Source organism: Pyrgilauda ruficollis, unplaced genomic scaffold (assembly GCF_017590135.1).
Source record: "Pyrgilauda ruficollis isolate IOZ18807 unplaced genomic scaffold, ASM1759013v1 scaffold23, whole genome shotgun sequence".
Lineage (NCBI taxonomy): Eukaryota > Metazoa > Chordata > Aves > Passeriformes > Passeridae > Pyrgilauda > Pyrgilauda ruficollis.
In genome coordinates, this window is record NW_024522539.1 from 17299033 (window position 1) to 17318525 (window position 19493).

At 47.0% G+C, this 19493-nt stretch overlaps 1 protein-coding gene across 5 annotated transcripts in view; it reads left to right on the forward strand.

Moving 5' to 3' along the window:
• Window positions 1-19493, forward strand: part of NEO1 (neogenin 1) — a 166785-nt gene that overhangs the window by 133156 nt on the left and 14136 nt on the right. For 4 of the 5 annotated variants that reach the window (XM_041469102.1, XM_041469103.1, XM_041469105.1 and 1 more), the window contains exons 12-20: window positions 2802-2851; window positions 3314-3458; window positions 4969-5079; window positions 8119-8313; window positions 8893-8988; window positions 9986-10209; window positions 13993-14131; window positions 16647-16754; window positions 19165-19359. In XM_041469102.1, coding sequence (XP_041325036.1) covers window positions 2802-2851; window positions 3314-3458; window positions 4969-5079; window positions 8119-8313; window positions 8893-8988; window positions 9986-10209; window positions 13993-14131; window positions 16647-16754; window positions 19165-19359 — 1263 coding nt within the window. The remainder of the gene's footprint in view (window positions 1-2801; window positions 2852-3313; window positions 3459-4968; window positions 5080-8118; window positions 8314-8892; window positions 8989-9985; window positions 10210-13992; window positions 14132-16646; window positions 16755-19164; window positions 19360-19493) is intronic. The other variant, XM_041469104.1, reaches the window with a different exon arrangement.

A 19493-nucleotide genomic window follows, 5' to 3' on the forward strand; every position in this document is an offset into this window, starting at 1 on the left:
TGGGTCCAGGTTTGTTTCTGGGGCACTTCCTGACTTGGCAGTGGTTTCTGGGTATTTGCTAATTCAGTTCCTCTTCCATGGGACCCTGTCAGCATCTTCTTGAACCCACACCAGCTTTTATCCACAACATCAAGTGGGCAAAGTTTCCACAGATAAATTTCCTCTGAAAAATCCTCCCTTTCTGTCTGTTGTGCTCCTGCCTGTGTTGGGGTCACTTGTTGCCTGGGGCTGTGCTCCTGAAGGAGGCAATACTCAGTGTCCACTGATTATTCTTATGTCCCACTCCTCATTCTGTGGACCTTTGCCATGGTTCATCATAATCCAGATTCCAAAGACACAGGAGTGGTTGCCCATTTGTCCTGTGGAAGCTGATTCAACCTTTAGTGCTCTTTTCTGAACTTTTCTCCAAGTTCCTTTTCTCCTTTGTTTTAAAAACTCACAGGGGACTACAATGGTACCAAAGGTGTAAGTGGGGAATTACTTGCATTTGAGGAGCTTTTTGGGCTCTTCTGAGCACCAAGAGGAATCAGCCTGAGGTCTTTGTGCAGTCCTTCACCACAGGATCCCACCCTGGGATCTCCCCAGTCATCTCCCCGCTTCTTCTTGCTCTGGCCTTTCTTTCAATGAGCACTTCCCTCTCATCCCCTCATTGCTTAAAAGTGAAGGGATTTCTCTTGAAAGACAGAGAAATCCCTATTCTGTTCCTATTCTGCTCCTGCTTTCTCAATTTCATGCTTTAGTGTTCCTTTGGTTGATTTGGTGGAAGTTTGTGACCCAGCAGGTGCAGTTTGAGTGGTCCCATTTTAGTGCTGGCACCACTTTGCCACCTCTGGTACCAAGATAAACTGAGAGAGGTTACAGAAGTCTTGCAGCTGTTTCGTTCCCCAGTTCCTTGAGGATTCCTGGATGGATAACACATGGCCCTGGCAAGAGCCTGCTGTTCCCTGTGTCTGACTCTTCCATAATCCCTTCCACTGGCACTGCAGCTGGAGAGACCATGGGAATCCTTTGGAGGGTGTCAAGGACACCTCTCCTTTTTCTTCCCCTCACTACCAATGCAAAGAGAGGCTGGGGTGGCCTTACCTTTGTCTTTTTCTGCCCTACCTGACCACTGGTTTCCCTAAAGGGCTGCCAGCTCCTTGGTTGTTTGAAGAAGAATTTATTATTAGTTACAATGTCATTTAAAAGTTTTCTTGGAGTTCTTTCTTCTCCAGCTTCAGTTTTCACACTTAACCTATAGGTCTTACTTTCTAAAGCTCTCTGAAGGATGTCATCTTGCTTCTTACAGTCTCATAACCCTGGAAAGCTCTCAGATCTTTCCAAAATGATGCACATTTTCCTCCCATGTTTTCCTGTTGTGTCCAGGAGCAATCTCCATGTCCCCTGCAGGGATTTCTCCCTAAGCTTCCTTTAGCCCTGATTTAACAAAGCATCTGCATTTTTATGTAGGTTTTTGCTCCTAATCTGCTACAGAGCCTTGTTGCAGGGATAACTCTGCAGGTATTACCATTTGAACCCAGGTTTATGTGCTGCTCCTGAGGATTGCTTCTCCTCTCCTGGAATTCCTGATCAGGGATTACAGCTGGGAGTGGACTCTGAGCCTCACAGCCTCATGGAGGCCCTTCCCTCACAGTCTCTGAGCCATCAGCATGTCCTGGTGCTCCTGCCAGGCTGTCTCCATGTGCTGTCCCCCTCCAGGAGATGCCTTTCCAGAGCAGCTGTGGCTGCCCCTGGATCCCTGGCAGTGCCCCAGTCCAGGCTGGATGGGGCTTGGAGCACCCTGGGCTAGCAGAAGGTGTCCCTGCCCATGGCAGGGATGGCACTGGAGGAGCAAGGAAAGCTTGGCTTTACATCCTCTCCTCTCCACTCTGCTGCTCCTCAGGCCCCAGCTCTCCATCCTCAGGTGTGCTGATTTCAGGCTCAGCTGGGCTGGCAAGGGCAGGCAAATCCTGCTCCTCTCCATTTCTGCCGTGGGGTGGTGGTGAGGGAGGTTTCACCCATCCTTTACAAACTCTTCTTGCACTTCATGCCCAGTGGGGTTCCCTGGCATGTTACTGTGGCTGGGCTGAGTTATTTGGAAGATGAATTCTGCAGGCTGGAGCAGTCCTCATCCCTCTTTATCCCTGTGCTCCTTGCTCATCCTTGTGCTTCCCTGGAGCCTCCCCTTCCTGCCAGGGAAGCCTCACCTCTGCCAGCTGAGGGGGCCAATGTTTGCTGTGGAGCCACAAGGAATTCCCTGCTCCCAGGGTTTTTCTTGCACTCCCTTTTTGCCTGGATTTCACTGCCACGGGGAGTGAGTAAAGAACAAGCAAAGAGTGGGAGTTCAAAGGCAGCCCCAGTGTCTGAGATGCTCTTCACCTCCTCCCTGTCACAGGGCCCTGGGGACTCAGAAGTTTCCTGTTACAGAAAATCAGGATAACAAAATCTAGGCCAGAAATTTAAATATGGGCTCCCCTAATCAAGCAGTGTGTTCAGTAAAGATTTGCCTTGGGAAAGAGCTGGATAGGATAATTTCTTTGAGAGTTTGAAAAGTGCTTTTAAATATAAACCATATTTTATTTAGATAGGTGTGCAAATAAAGACCTGAATAAAGAGTTTTTTTCTTCAGAATGAAAATACAGAACCATCCTGTATTCCATTCACTGTGTCAGAAAGTACCTGTGGGAGGATTGGTAGTTCCTTCATCTGCTGCTTAAACCAGAATGGTTTGTACTTCCATAGCAAATGAGAGCAGAGAGTAGTTAGGTGTGGAAATGCAATATTTGGAAGTTTTGGGGTTGTAATTCCTTTGATGTTTCCAGTCCCCAGTGCTCCACCACAGAATCTAACGCTGGAGGTTCGGAATTCCAAGGTAAGCTTGGAGCATTTCCTGCTGGCAATGGGTAAATAAAGGGCTGGGGGGTCTTAGATTGGCCGCATTTTGGAGCTGCTTTGGGTCTTTTTTCCTCCCATGCAGCTTTTGAGCTCTTTATGGAGAATATCTGAATGGAGAATATATTTCTGAATATCTTTATGGAGAATATCTGAATGTGGGGCTTGGAGAAACTGCAGTCCAGCTGTGGGTTGGCCATGGTGGGATGCAGTGACAGTGCTAATGATGGGAGGGATTTAATGAGGCTGGAAGGATCAGAGCTGGAATCCCTGCTCACTGCTGTTTGCAGTGTGGGCACACACAGTCACACTTCTGGAGTGCCTTGAGCCCTTGACAAAATGAAATATTTGGCCATTGTGCCTTTGGAATTGCATGTGGAGTTTATTTTTTAAAGCTTTCCTAAAGACTTTTCCCAATACCTTCCTGTGCTGCCTTTCCCAGAGCATCCTGCTGCAGTGGCAGCCCCCTCCTGCCGGGACCCAGAGCGGGCAAATCACGGGCTACAAAATCCGCTACCGGAAAGTGTCACGCAAGAGCGACGTCACCGAGAGCGTGGGGGGCACCCAGCTCTCCCAGCTCATCGAAGGTGAGCAGCACCTGGCCTGCCTGGGTGCCTGGCTGTGTTTGGGGGCTCAGGGACAGGATTCCATGGGTTCCTGTGGGGTGCTGTCCTCCCTGGGGTTCCTGGCTGTGTTTGTGGGGCTCAGGGAGAGGATCCCGTTGGGTTCCTATGGTGTCCTGTCCTCCCTGGCTGTGTTTGGGGACTCAGGGGCAGGATCCCATGGGGCTCCTGCCTTGGGAGACAAACAGAAGCAGCTCCCAAAGGAGCTATGTGGTCCTATGGGCTGCAGGTGGAGCGTGGGGCCTGGTGACCTGATTCCTAGCCCTCATTTGGCCTTGGATTTGCTAAGTGGACTGGATGATTCCTTACAAAATGTTTAGAAAAGGCCTGGAGAAGGTGACTGGGCTCACTGTGTGCCCAAACACCAGAGATGAAGGTGTGGAAAAGGAGGGCAGAGGAGCAGGGACTGGGCAGGGTTGGCACAGGCTCCCGTGCCCAGCTCTGAGCCCTGGGAATGGCTGACCTCAGGCATCCATGGAATATTCTAGAGGGAATGCCTTTCATCCTTTTGTACACTTAAAAACTCAGTCTAGTCCATCACTTATTGTCAGTCACTTGTTGCTAGCAGAGCTACAGTTCTGTTCAGCAGAACAAGCAGTGCATGAGAACAGCAGCAACACTACACTCTGTTCCTCTTTAAAATCTCTGTAAATGAATACTTGGTCAAAAGAGAAGAAACTGGGAGATTCTGGAAGAGTTTCTAACAAGATATTCTGATTTTTTTCTCAGAAACTCCAGCTGTGACTTAGCAAGTCTCAGTTTTCTCACAGAATTGAGACATTCCTGTAATTCCAGTATATTTCTGCCAGCAACAAAAGCTGCTGGAGAGGTTCAGTACATCAAATCTTGAGTGCTCTGATTTTTTAGTACAGACTCTTACATGCATTAAACAGGTGTGTGAGTTTGCTCACCTGCTGCCTCTGTGCCACCCCCAGGTTTGGTGATGGTGGCAGCGTTCCTGTTCTTAAAACGAATTAATTAAACTAATTAACAGCCCTAAGTTAAAGCCTGGCTGCCAACAGGCCCTCGCAGTCCCTTCCAGCTGATGCCGTGGGGGCAGTGGGAGTGGAAGGCTGGGTTATCCATGGTTCCTGGGATTTAACTGGGAGCTGTAGGAATTGCTGGGCTGATGGAGCTGTGGGAATTGTTCCCTATCCTGATGGCTCTGTGGGAATGGCCCTTGTCCTGATGGTTCTGTGGGAATTGTCCCCTGTCCTGATGGCTCAGTGGGGATTGCTGTCCTGATGGTTCTGTGGGAATTGTCCCCTGTCCTGATGGCTCAGTGGGAGTTGCTTTCCTGATGGCTCTGTGGGGATTGTCCCGTGTCCTGATGGCTCTGTGGGGATTGTCCCGTGTCCTGATGGCTCTGTGGGGATTGTCCCGTGTCCTGATGGCTCTGTGGGGATTGTCCCGTGTCCTGATGGCTCAGTGGGAGTTGCTGTCCTGATGGCTCAGCGGGAATTGCTGTCCCCAGGGCTGGAGCGAGGCACCGAGTACAGCTTCCGCGTGGCCGCCATGACCATCAACGGCACCGGCCCCGCCACCGACTGGGTGTCAGCAGAGACCTTCGAGAGCGACCTGGACGGTGAGAGCCTGGGCTGGGGCAGCCCAGTGGGGGAACACATTCACTTCATTTCACTGCCACTGGCTGCCTCTTTGAGCAGCAAACCTCTGTGCTTTCACTGCTGTTCTAGGTGTACAGTGGGGTTTATTTAGAATTGACATCAGTTTCTGTTTTAACAGAAAATTCTTGCCAAGTCAATAAGGTGGCTTGAAGTGGAACTGCTTCTACACTTCCTAGTGCTGTATGTTGGCACCAAGTGCTTTCTGCTAAGGAATATTCATGTATAGTGACAATGAGATGTCACAGTAGGGAAGATGTTACTATGATATTTTTATGAAAATCCTTTGCTAGGAATTTTCTCCTATTCTAGCTGAGAAGCCTCAGAAAATAAATGTAAACCATAACTATCTGATGGCTGTGGAATGTGGTCTAGACATTGTTTACCAACAGGTGCATCTGATTGGTCCATGTAAGTTGTTTCTACTTAATAACCAATCAAAAATCCAGCTGTGTCAGACTCTGAGAGTGATGAGCTTTTGCTATAATGCCTTTCTGTTCCTTTTCAACTTTCTCATAGATCTTTTTCTCTCTATTCTTTTTAGTATAGCTTTAGTATGACATTTTAATATAATATCATAATATAATAAATCAACCCTCTGAAACATAGAATCAAGATTCTCATCTCTTCCCTCATCCTAAAACCCTCAAACAAAACCATAGAAAGAAATCATTGAAAACATTCTCAGCCACAGCCCTTTGCAGTCTTACCCCCATGTTGATGCTGTGCTTTCTTTGACCCACAGTAACTTATTTTACACAGAAGAAAAGGGAGATGAATTATATTTTCTGTATTTTCTGCACCGCATCTCCCATCAGAAATTCTGTCATAGGTATTAAATATAAATTATATTGGAATTGTGGGTATTAGAATAATTACATTAAAAACTCTGATGATGGCAGAAAGGTTCCTGAGCTTGTTGGAGCATTAAATGGGATATTTCAAAGCTCTTTGCTTGTGCTGTAAAGGGTTCTCCTCAACAGAGGGTCTGCTCCACCAAGCCCATGGATTTTTGTGCTGTGTCAGAGCAGGCTCAGCCATCCTGGCAGCTGGGAGGTGCAATAATGGAAATGATTTGCTCCCTGCTGCTGGAGGATCCTTCAGCAGCCAGCTTAGGAAGCCTGGAAAACCCTTCTCCCATCTCTGTCTGTGCAAAGCTGATGCTCAGCTTAATCCTGGTCTTCCTGCTGCTCATTCTCCAGTGTGAACAGAGCAGTTCAGGGATGTGGGGACTGGGAATTCCTTGATCCGTGTGTCTGTTGGACCTTGGTGGATGTGACACGCCCTTGGAGCTGCCAGCTCCCCAAAGTGGGGCAGAGCTCTGTAAATGAGCACTGCACTCACAGGGCAGTGGAAGTGTCCCTGAACTGGAGTTAGCAACACTTTGCCAGAGGACAGCACCAGGATTAAACTTAAATTTGAACAGGGCAGAAGGAGGAAGAAGAAAAATAACCTTTTCCTTCTCTATTGGCTTTGTCATTTAAATTTTTGCACTCTGAATATTGCTGGAAATCTGACTTTCTTCACATTCTTTCCATTGAATAAAGTAATAAAAATTGACATTTAAGACAACATAACATGATATTCATATAACTCTGCATACACCTGTGAGATCTGTGTGTGCACACTGCTTTTCTTGGGTTTCTTTCTTTAGGAAGCTCATGTGAATAATTTTAATACCATGCAAATACATTTACAGCTCATCTTGCATTTCTTAGGTTCAACAGACACATGAGGTATCGTTTCTGTTTATTCCACAACTGCTTTTTGAGTTTAAATAGAAAAGAATTCCCAGCAGAGTCCCATGGATGTAAAGGGGAGCAGGAGTGTTACAATTCCACTCTGGAGTCAGAGCAGGTTCCTCCTGAGTGCAGAGCAGGAGGTGTTGAACAGTTGTAGAGAGTTTGTCCCCAGTGCAGTGGAAATGTCACCTCTGGTGCTGCCCTTGGAGCTTTGCTGTGTTGAAAAGTTGGGAACTGGAGCTGCTGGGCTGTGTCAGGAGCAGCCCCAGAGCTCCCCGGGCTGGGGGCCAGGCCTGTGCTGTGATCCAGCTAATCCTGTTGTGGTGCTTTATTAAATGTTTGTAGAGAAATGCAGCGTGTTTCATTAAAAAGAAATCCCTGCAGGAAGCACAAGTCCTTGATTCCATTTGGAGTGGGGAACTCCATTTGCTGCTGCAGGGAATTATCCCTAATCCGCAGCACCCGACAAAAGGATGGATTTCATTTCTGAGAAGTGAACCCAAAGTTAGGGACACTCCAGGGATAGGAGGGAGATTGCCTTTAGGTTCCACTCAACAGTGGGGAAAAGCCTCTTAGGAGAAATATTAGGGGCTTACAGTGGCACGTTGTGGAAGTGTTCTGGAGTTAGGGATCCCCATTCCGTGTCCCTGTGGGATGGGGTGAGACTTGTTTTGCTTTTGCGGGGAAGGGTTTGAACATTTTCTGTGTAGTTCCTGCTTATGTTGTATGAATTATGGGAATCCAGGGATCTAGGCAGGAACAACTGTAGGACAAGTGAGGAGAACTCTTTGCAGTGCAGCTCTTACAGATGTGGAATATCCTATTTAATGCTACAACCAGCTCAGGAACTTTTCTTTCATCACCAGAAAAGTGATGAAAAATTCTTTTCCATGTAATTACTGTAATACCCACAAGTAAGGAATATGATGGAACTGCAAGTAGATGAATTTTTGGAGGGGAAGGATGGGATAAAACTGGGTGATGACATGGACAACATGTATCTGCCTCAACAGATCTGATACACAAACCATCCCAACCCCTTAAACTTCAGCACAACTGTGCTGCCTTTTAAAGGGTGAATCTATTGGAATGTAACGTTAACATTCTGCTCTTGGAGCTCTTTGCTCTCTGCTGCACCCCAAAGTTTCATTGTGCTCGTTCCAACACACAGAGGTGCTTTGTTTGCCCTTCCTGCCTCCTGGTGTCCATGTCAGTGCCTTTGTTTGAGAGAAGCCTTGCCCTGCCTCCCTGTCCCTGCAGAGAGCCGTGTGCCCGAGGTGCCCAGCTCCCTGCACGTGCGGCCGCTGGTCACCAGCATCGTGGTGAGCTGGACCCCGCCCGAGAACCAGGACGTGGTGGTGAGGGGCTACGCCATCGGCTACGGCATCGGCAGCCCCCACGCCCAGACCATCAAGGTGGACTACAAGCAGAGATACTACACCATTGAGAACCTGGGTGAGTGCAGGGAGTGGGATCTGTGCTCCAGCTCAGCCTCCCTCTGCTCTCCTGAAACAGCTTCCACGTGAGAAGCAGCCCGAGTTCACTGTGCTCTGTGCGGAGCTGAGGGAGAAAAAGGGACTGAAATGTCACCAGCGTTCACTGGTGGCTCCTTTCAAAGGAAAATAAAGATTCACCCCTCCACAGAGCTCTCTGTGGGAGGTAAAACAGTCAGAGTGAGAGAAACAGCAATATTGGGAATTCTGTAAAATCAGGGGTTTGAGTCATTTTGGTTTTGTTCTTCTAAATTGTTTTTCTCACTCCTGATTTGGCTGTGCTTTAAGGTAGATTTACTGTAACTACAGACTTGAGCTGTGCTGTCCCTGCCCGGGCAGAGGGTGGAATGAGATGGTCTTTAAGGTCCCTTCTAGCCCAAACCAGTCTGGGATTCTGTGGCCATGAACCAAAGGTCTGAGTGGAGACTTCCTCAGTTCAAACCACATATTCCAGTTCAAAATTATAAAATATGGAACAGAGAAGGTGTGGAGGAGCAGAAACCAGGATTCATTGGTTGTGCTGATTTCTTTTCCCCTTCAGATCCCAGCTCCCACTATGTGATAACCCTGAAAGCCTTCAACAACGTGGGGGAAGGGATCCCCCTGTACGAGAGCGCTGTGACCCGGCCCCACTCCGGTGAGTGCTGCCCTGCAGCTGGGATGGGCTGGGGCTGATGGCAGGGCCTGCCTGTCAGTTCATCCCCTGCTCGCTGTCCCTGTCACTGCTTGGCCTTGCACGTTCTGATAAACCACCTAAATTGGGCTCATTTGTAAATTCCAAACTCACCTGACAACTACTAATGGATGTTCTTACTCCAAATGTTCCCCTTACTGAGCACAGCCCACGTGGGTGCAGCTCTAAAGGCCCTGAGCTGGGGTTTATGGTCTTTCACTGAGATTTTTGAACATGATGCCTGTGTTTGCTTTGTGTCCCTCTGTTGTCACTCACACTAAACAAAATCTGGGCAGTTTTTATTTTGGCCTTGTCATCCGTAAAGTGTTTAAATAGAGAAGTGTGCAGGTGAGCTGTTGCCATGGCATGGCTCGCTGGGCTCCCTCCCAGCCTGCTGACACACCCAGGAATTTGGTGGAGGTGCAACACTTGGGGTTAGTCCTGGTGAGCTGGAATGGTTGGAGATCCTCCAGAGGATGCTGGAATTGCCGTTTCACCATTACTGCAAGTTGTTCTCTCACTGGAACCTTCCTTTGAAGGTGCCTTTTGGGAGGTCCCTGTATGTTTGGGAAGTGGCATCTGCCCATCCAGAGCTCCAGCTCTGTGTCCTCCTCTTTGTTTTCTGGGAGAGGACTCAGTGGACACTCCATGCAAATAAAGTTACAGTGACTGAGTGTTTGGGGTTCCCAGGCCATGGCTGAGTGCCCTGGGCACTAATTAGAGCTATGCCAGCAGGGATTTGTTGTCTTACTGTCTGGAGGAGGGAGGACAATGCAAGAGTGATGTTATTGCCCAGTCTGATGTCACCTATTAACTCTGGCTTTTCTCTCTTTCTCTCCATTCCTCACCTTCCATCTCATTGCACTTCCCTGCATCCCCTTTTTTGTTTTGGTTGACATTAAAATGCCACCTCCTCCCTTTTTAATTATAAACCACGGCCTTTCCCCCATGGATTGCCCAGACACTTCCGAGGTTGATTTGTTTGTTATTAATGCTCCATACACTCCAGTGCCAGATCCGTCTCCCATGATGCCCCCGGTGGGAGTTCAGGCTTCCATCCTGAGCCATGACACCATCAGGATCACTTGGGCAGACAACTCCCTGCCCAAGAACCAGAAGATCACGGACGCGCGGTTCTACACCGTCCGCTGGAAAACCAACATCCCTGCCAACACCAAGTACAAGGTACTGAGTCCTGGGGAGCTGCCCAGCCCAGGCAGGGCAAGGCACAGCTCTGGGAGCTCTGCTGGCCTCCTTGGAGGAGCAGGATCCCTCCAGCCCCACTCCCAGGGCAAGGCACAGCTCTGGGAGCTCTGCTGGCCTCCTTGGAGGGGAAGGATTCCTCCAGCTCCACTCCCAGCTGAACACACAGCTCTGGGAATGCTGCTGGGATGAGCCTTGGGGGCCTTGGAGCCAGGATTGATCTGGGTCTGGTGGGAGCAGTTCTTTGGTGTCTCCTGTGGGAAGGAGCTGGAGCTCTGGGTGTTGTGGCAGAGCTGCTCCAGGGAGGGAGCAGGAATTTCCAGAGCTCTGCTCTGTGGACATGGTGATAGTTTGAAGCTTCCCCCTGCCCTGATCCCTGGGAGGGAGAGGTGTGGGTCCCCTCTGGAGAGTCACTGAAGTTGCAAGGGGTGTGTGACTGGGCCCCTCACTGAGCCATGCAGGGAGAACAGATTTACCCCCATGGTTTGGAGTTTCCTTTTAGAGCCTTTTCAGTTCCTCCAAAGCTAATAGTGAACTTTTCCTTTGGGAGCTGACTGGCTTCAAAATACACAACAAAAACTTTATTATATCCTTGCCTTCCTCCATTTTCTTGTGTTTTGATTTGGAGACTGGATTAGGGATTTGGTTTGGTGGTTGGTTGGATTTTTTTATTAATTTTCAGTTACCTGGAGGGCTCAGAGCTGCTGACTGCAAATTTCACGTTTGTAATGAGACTCAGAGGAACTGGTTGTTAAAATACCCAGCCAGTGGAGCTCCCTTTATGCTCCTGCAGAGCCAGCTTGTTATAATCCAGATCTTTTCTTTATTGAAATGAAAAGATGTAAATATGTGTGTATTCCTCCTCTAAAGGCAAGTTACTTCTGAGCCACATTCCTGAGTCACATGCAGAGGATGTCTCAGGAGTTGTTTAAATAAAGCTGCAGTTTCATTAGCTAATAGCTTAAAAGAATGAAATAAAATAGAAGATGGAAGAAAACAGTAAATTTACTATTCCTGCTGTACCAGTGCTGGTGGTCAGTGGGCAACAAGTTCTACTGTGACCAAAACCAACACGGAATGATGGAAAATAATTTAAAATTACTGAAAAATGTAGAAAGGATTTGCCTGAAGGAGAGAAGTTTGAGGTATTTGCTCCAGTCACATATAACCCATGGTGTCTGGAGAACCCACATCCTGCTTTCCTTTCCTTGTTTCTGTTGGAAATGCTCTCCTGCCCTGTTGGATGTTTTTTGGGAGGTCAGAGCCCTTGCAGGGAGTGCTGGGTCTCAGTCAGGCTGAGAGCCTCCCTGCAGTGAGTGCAGTGCTTGTCCTGCCCCTCTGCATCCAGAGGCTTTGGTGTCCCCATTCTTGGGGACACAACTCCTGAGTCACCTCTGCAGCATCCAGAGCTGCATCTGCTCAGCCCAGTGGGGTTTCATTCTCCTTCATCCCTAAGTTGGGTGCTGAGACTGTCCACTGAGATGTTCTGTTGCTGCCCTGTCCCAAGCTCCTGAGGAAGGAGCTGTCTGCTTCCTCCCTGAGGAGCCTTGTTTGTGCAGGGAACTGAGCAAAACAAGAATTTCAGTCCTCAGGGCAGGACTGTGCCAGTCTGAGCCTGGAAACCCAGGAACAGATGAGATGCAGCTCCTGTGCTTTGAGCTGTCTCGGCACTAACGTGATTATTAAAACCCTGGGTGCTGAGAATTTTAGACTTTCCATGCTGCCAGTCACCCCCAAAAGAACACTACATTTAACCTGAAGCCATAGAAAAAACTTCCAAAACTGAAGAACAGAACTAGAATTATCAGTGGATAGTTTAAATAGAAGTGTGTAATATCACATAGCAGGAAACTTAGAGTTTAAAGTTTTGGAATATAGTAATATATATAAAGCAAGATGAAAGTTTTAGAACAGAAGCTCGTCCTTCTTTACCTTCTTCATGCATTTGAGTAGTATTGTGTAATTAGATAAAAAGTCCACATTGCCAGACACAATTAGTTAGTTATCAAGTTAAAAGTAAAAATAATTTGAGTATTTTTTCTTAATTAGACTGTTTATGCTTAAAAGACCTTATAAAGAGAGAAATAGAGCTCCATTTTTTACCTTATCAGTGAAGCACTGTAAAATTCACAACTATAAAACTGTACCAATGGAGCAGTTTCCCAAAGCCCCCTTGGTGTGTGGGGTTGTCCTGCAGCTACCTGGGATCCATCAGGAATCAATGAAAATATTAAACATTGGATCTTTTAGGACTGCATAAAACAGAAACAAATTGTTCAGGGTAATATTTATGGGGTTTGTTTCTAGCAGGTGAGCAGGGTTTGGTACTGTGGGATAGACTGGAATTTTAAAAAGAATGAAGTGCTGTTAAATTGTGGGGTCTGACACTCCAGGGGGGCTCAGGTGTGTCATTTACCCTCAGTGGGATGCACAGGGAAACAAAAAGATCCCAGGATTCAAAGCCAGAGATGGAAACCAGAACTTTCACCTGTAAAAGGAGCCCAGCTGCCACGTCAAATAATACAAATATTGGAGTACTTAAATACTGCTGGGAATTCCAGCATCCTGGAGAGGAAGAGCTTTTTGGGGTAAAGCAGCTGGGAATGCCAGATGGGAGGGAAAGATTCCTGCCTTGGACTTGTCACTCCATCCCTCCCAGTGAGGTCTGCATTCCCCAGGGAGCTATGCCCCGTCCAGCTGTGCCCCTTCCAGCTGTGCCCCAGCCCCTCAGCCACATTCCCACCCACTCCAAACTGCACTGAGCCTCACCAAGGAGAGGTTTAAAGCCAATGGAGGGTTTAATTTTAATTCATTTTATGAGTCTTTGTTGTCTGGCCACAGACAGCAAAGCCCTGGGCACAAATCCCTGCCATCCCTTGGATCAGCATTTCCTGAACTTCCATCCCTTGGAAGAAAAAAGAAATGAAGATACTGGAGATCTCAGGGTTTCTTTGTCACTGCTGGAGCCTTCAGGAAAGGTGCCTTTACCTTGGCAATAAATCAGCTGCACTCAGTGGTTTCTGGAGGCAGTGGCTGTTGCAGTTGTTGTATGGCCCTGTCAGATCCTGGAACAACCCTTTAATTCTGTGTTTACACCACTGCAGGTCAAGGTGAGGAATATACATATCTGTAAATACAGCTTTCCCTCTTTTCCATGCCTCCAGTACATTCTGTTGGTGCTGAAGCCATTGATAACAAACACCAGATCTTTAGAAATGCTGAATTACAAATTCCGCTCTGACTCACGTGTAGCTTCCTTGTGTGATCCTAAATAACCATTTTTTTTTTTTCTGAAAAGAAGCTACATCTCAGTAAAGCTTCATTCTCTTCAACTCTCACTAGTGTGCCTCTAGTTGATTGTTTACTACATTTAAGGTTATTCTGGAAATTCCAGCAGGGATGTGGGAGGCAGCTCCAGGTTCCAAGCAGGACTGTTCCTTGCTGTGCTTTTTGTTTTCCCCAGCCAGAAGAGTTAATGAAATGCTGTAAACGAACCCCCAGGTAAACAGGGCTTTAACCACTGCAGAACAAGTGGGCCCTGGCCCTTGAATTGTCTTCTTTCTTTTCTAATTGACTGCTGCTAAGTGCTCCTGCTGATTGCAGCATTTCTAGTGGAGGATAAACGTTGATATTTGATTAATGAATTTGCACGGTGGAGAAGAATCAGCCCTAATTAATGACTGTGGTTATGGAAATGCTGGGAACAGCGGGCTGGGCTGTGTGAGGGGGTGCTTTGGGAAGGGCTGACCCTGCTTTCCCTTGCAGACTGCAAATGCCACCACTCTGAGCTACCTGGTGACGGGGCTGAAGCCAAACACCCTCTACGAGTTCTCGGTGATGGTGACCAAGGGCAGGAGATCCAGCACCTGGAGCATGACAGCACATGGGACAACCTTTGAATTAGGTACTCCTGGGATATTCCCAAAGAAACCTCCACCTGAAATGGTTCTGCTGATTAACACTTGCTGGTGGGGGGGGTCTGAATAGTTCAGTCAAAAATTCTGATTAAAAAACAACAACATACTTGAAAATTGCAAGGGATGATTGCAGGAGAATTTACATCAAATTACAGAGAAGTCATGAATAATGTACCACACTTCTGGGCTGGAGAGAAGAAAGTCTCACAAAAAGCACCTTAACAGCAAATACAAAGAAAACACTTCAGCAAATAATAATTAAAATTTGCTGTAAATGTGATGATAATTATTACAGAGTGAGAAGGTGCATGAGGCAAATGAAGACAAAAAAATCACAGTAGGCATTAAGACATCCAAATGAGCTCTAAATTCCTGTTCAGTGCAGAACAGAGGAGGGTTTGAGGCTGCCAGGAACAACCCAGGCCCAGGGAGTGACTGTGAGGGCCAGGCCCTCTCCCTGACCTGCCCCTCATTAGCTCTTCTTACCCTGCAGTGTTAAATGAACTTTGGGCAATTACATTTACTGCCTATTATGGGTAGGGTTCTCTTTAGATGGGCTGTGGAGGACAAGAAGCCCAGAGTCCAAATGAGCCCAGAGTTCTCCCTCTAAATGAAAATACAGCCAAAAAATCAATCATGCAAAGAATTAGTGAGATTTTCCAGATAGTCTATAATAGAAATTCTTTTATTTCTGCTTAAGAAAAAGCAAACTCAGGATAAAATCTGAACTCTCTGAACTTACTCTGAAGTCCTAGTAAGTTCAGTTGCTTTTGAAAACATTGTTGAGGTTTTGGGTGGGAATTCCACGGTGTGGGGCCAGCTCTGGGCTGGGGCTCCTCTTCCATCCCACATTAAACACTCCATTTGGTGTTTCTGCTGACACAGGTTCAATCCTCAGCCATAACTCTGCTCTGAGTGCAGGGACTGTAAAAGCTGCACAAATAAAGGTTTTTAAAAGAGAATTTGACACAAAGCCCCTGAGCAAGGGCACAGTGCAGGAGGGCTCAGTGCATTTAAAGAGGAAAGCTCAGGTTGAAGTGGTTGTAAGGAATATTTGCAAATGTGACCCAAAAGCTGGGGAACTGAGGAGAAAATTTAAAACAGAAATTAAAAAAAAAAAAAGGCTAAATATATGTTCTCATTACAGGTCTGATTTATAATACTGGCCAAATTCCAGAGTGAGTGGCTCATTAGTTTGGGATACTCCTGAGAAGTTGTATAGGATTTGCTCCTGTCAGGAAAATAAGGAATTCTGGGCTCTGTGTTGTCTGTGTATTCCTGATCTCCTGTGGGCTACTGCTGATTTTCTATTTTTGTTTCCTCTGAATCCTGTTTTTACAGGATATTTGGGGCAGTAGTTACAATAACTCCTGGGCTTTGGCTGTCCCTGGTTTGCAGATCTTCATCACAGGGATAATTGGTGGCCATCCCAGAGGATTTATGGATGGATTTCTAATAGGTCACCTACATAAACTTCTGGAAATGCAGAAAATGCAGCGATACTGTGATTGTATTAAACAGCCAAGGTGGATTTGCTCTGGGTTGCCCTCTCAGGAGCCTCCTGGATTTCAGGATGTGGCACTGCAGGGATGCTCAGTGCCCTCTGGAGGCTCCAGCTCACAGCAAGGATTTCAGTTTTCTACTGGAGCCATTTGTGCCGTTTCCTGAATTTTTGGCAGGAGAGGCTGATGGGAGAAGGAAAACTCTCCCCTCCTTTCTTTCCCTCAGTGCTGCTCTCTGGCAACCCAAGGAAAGAGGTTTTGTTCAGCAAATCCTGCGTTTGAAGCCCTCTGGGGTGCAGATGCCTTCCAAATTACAAATCATTCCTCAGGAGCTCAACCAGCCATTGCAGGTTTGCCCAGAGGTTGTTCCCCAGAGCAGCTGGGGCTGCCCCTGGATCCCTGGCAGTGCCCCAGGCCAGGCTGGACAGGGCTTGGAGCAGCCTGGGACAGTGGAAGGTGTCCCTGCCATGGCAGAGGGTGGCACTGGATGGGCTTTGAGGTCCATTCCCACCCAAAGCATTCCAAGTTGGTATAATTCTGAGTTGCTGGGGGATTTACTTTGCTGGTTGGGATTTAAGTGGCAAATGGGCAGTTCTAGGTCTGAGTCCCACCATAAACCTGGAAACAGGGAGATACTTCAGCCTATATAGATAGAGACATGCCTGCCTACATAGAATGTGTCTTTCACAAGTTTGGAGGACTTTTCTGATGACTGAAGAAATTCAGGTGAGAAGTTGGCCCCAGTTGTCCAGATTTTTGAGGATGCTCAGTCATGGCTCACATCTGGTGCCAGAAGTGCTCTGGAAAGGGGGAACTCCATATGGGAGGGAGGCACTGACACTGATGGCATTGGCCAGTGAGGGGGGATTTCTAACAGTAAAGAGAATAACCCAAATATACATAATAACCCAATAAAATGAGATGGAGATCCAGGCCCTGAGCTGGTTGTCCCCTGGTGTGACAGAGCAGCCCTTGCTGACACTCTGGCTCTGTGTTTCAGTGCCAACCTCGCCCCCCAAGGACGTGACCGTGGTGAGCAAGGAGGGCAAGCCCCGCACCATCATCGTCAACTGGCAGCCGCCCTCCGAGGCCAACGGCAAAATCACAGGTGGGCACCAGGACTGGGGCTGCCAGCTGCTCTGCCAGCCTCAGGGGCTCACTGTTCACCTCTGTACCCCACCCAGCCTGCTCACATCTAAACTAACTGCAGTGGGAAGTGAAGTGACAGCAGAAATGCAGATGGAAGTTTAAATATCTCCATAACCTTTGTGCTGTTCTAATAGCAGGCCTCCAGCAATGCCCCCAGTGCCTCTGGCCCATCAGAGGTTTATTTAGGAGAAGCTGTCCCAGTGCTCTTTGTCATCTTTGTGGCATTTTTGTGCCACAGAACAGACTTCTGAGCAGTTTCCTGTTCCCCTGACAGAACCATTAGGAGTAAACTGTTATTTGCCTTTAGCTGCATCACTGCCACACAGGATAAATCACTTTCCAGAGAGTAATAATTACTGTTACCTTCTATAATTTCTGTTCAGATTCCCATTTGGAAGGGCTTTCTGAAATAATCCACTTCAATTGTAATTTTTAAAGCTGAAATCAGATTTGTGGTTTTGGGTTTGAGCTCAGGATTACCCATGGTGCAGAATCAAACCTGGGACACCTGACTGGGCAGGACTGGAGCCCAGGCTCTGCACAGGAGACTAAAACTGATTAAATCACTGAAAAGGCAGCAAAATGTTTCCTCTCCATGGGACTGGAGGATTGCCTGGAGACACAGGAGCCTTTGGTGGAGGGATTTGGCTGCCAGGAGGGGCACAAATGTCTCACACTGGGGCACACCCAAGGGAGGGGAGAGAACTACAAAGAGCAGCATTTATCTGCACAGGGCTGGCAAAATTATCCCATTGCCCAGCTCCCGAATCCCCTGGCAGTGAAGGAAACCCTTGGAACAGAACTGTTCAGTATTTATCAGCTTTTACACAAGCAGCAGTTAACAGCTTAAAAATGAACTAAAATGGTGATTCAGGGCTAAGCCTGAGTGCAGCAGGCACCAGCTCCCCTCTCCCAAACCCCATCTCCAGCTCCCCTCTCCCAAACCCCATCTCCAGCTCCCCTCTCCCAAACCCCACCTGCAGCTCCCCTCTCCCAAACCCCATCTCCAGCTCCCCTTTCCCAGAGCCCAAGCAGTTTTTGGGATGTGGGGCCCGAGTGCCCTCTGCTGGGAGCAGCCCCATCAGCCGAGGCACTAATTAATTACTCATTAACCCACTCTGTGCACTCAGTGCTGCCAGAATTCCGAGTGCTGATGTCATTCCATGGCCCACTGTCCATGGAATGCTGAGCTGGGCCACTCTGGGTCCTGCATGCTTGGGCATCGTGAGAGCTGCTGACTAATTAGGGCAGTCTGAAATTAACTCAGTGCTTGTGCCTCTAGACTGTTATAATGCTTTTAGCATCACTTCATGGATATATTTTTTATATATATATAAAATATATTATTATATATAGATTAATTAGATTATTATATAGTTTAGATTATTTATATTAAATTCTTACATATATGTATGTATATAATGTATAGAGAACATATATATTCTCTACAAATCCATTTCCCACATTTAGATATCTTACAGATGTAGAGATATACAGATATACAACAGATATATATATAAAATAGATATATAGTAATATAAAATTTGTATTTCCATATATGTTACATAGAAAATAAATACTTGAAGCTAGATGTAGATATAAATAGTGATACAAATATATAAATAATTTATGAAAATGCATAATTTATATTGTGTTATATACAATATATATTAAATACAGATTCAAGTATTTATTTCTGTGTGTATATAAATATATAGAGGTTCAAGTATTTATTTTATGCTGATCTGTGTTTCTTGTGTAAAACAGTTATAAAGTTTTTACTGCATAATGATTGGTGGCTTCACTGTATTTTAATAACAGAACATAAACCCTTCCCATACCTTTTTTCTGAGATGTGCAGGGCAACCTCAGTTCTCTTCAGATTCTTGTTGCCTTTGTTAATACATTGAAAAATAATGAATAATACTCTGAAAAATAATAAAATAATAATGAACTAATGGAATAATAATAATAATACTTTGTTAATACCCTGAAAAATAATGAAAAACAAGTCGTTTCGCTGTGCATGAGAATGTTTTGTTGTTTTAACATAATTTAAATAATGTCGTATTAATGCTTTGAGGATGTTTTGATAATGGCAGCTTTACTTTATTTCATTGGTCTGTGAATAGGTAAAGAGCTGGAAACAGCAATTTGTCCACGTTCAGGGAATGGTGATCCGAAATAACCTTGATATTTGAAATGGCTTTTTTCTCTTACCACCTACCTTGAACAGTTCAGAGGGCAGATGGGAGGGCAGGCTGATATCTGAAGATGGTTTCAGTGTTTGCCAGAGTCAGAGCACACTTGGGACAGCACACAGAGCATTTCCCTGTCCCTGACGGTGGCACTGTCCCCTGTGTGCCCAGGCTACATCATCTACTACAGCACGGACGTCAACGCCGAGATCCACGACTGGGTGATCGAGCCCGTGGTGGGCAACAGGCTGACCCACCAGATCCAGGAGCTCACCCTGGACACCCCCTACTTCTTCAAGATCCAGGCCCGCAACTCCAAGGGCATGGGGCCCATGTCTGAGGCCGTGCAGTTCCGCACCCCCAAAGGTACCCCAGCCCCCCCGGGAGGGGCTGTGCTCCTGGGCTCTGCAGGGACCTTGGGGCTGGCATGGAGTGCCTGTGGCTGGAGCTCAGCTCTGGGGATCACTGGCTGTCCCACAGAGCCTGGGGCTTTGGGCTGC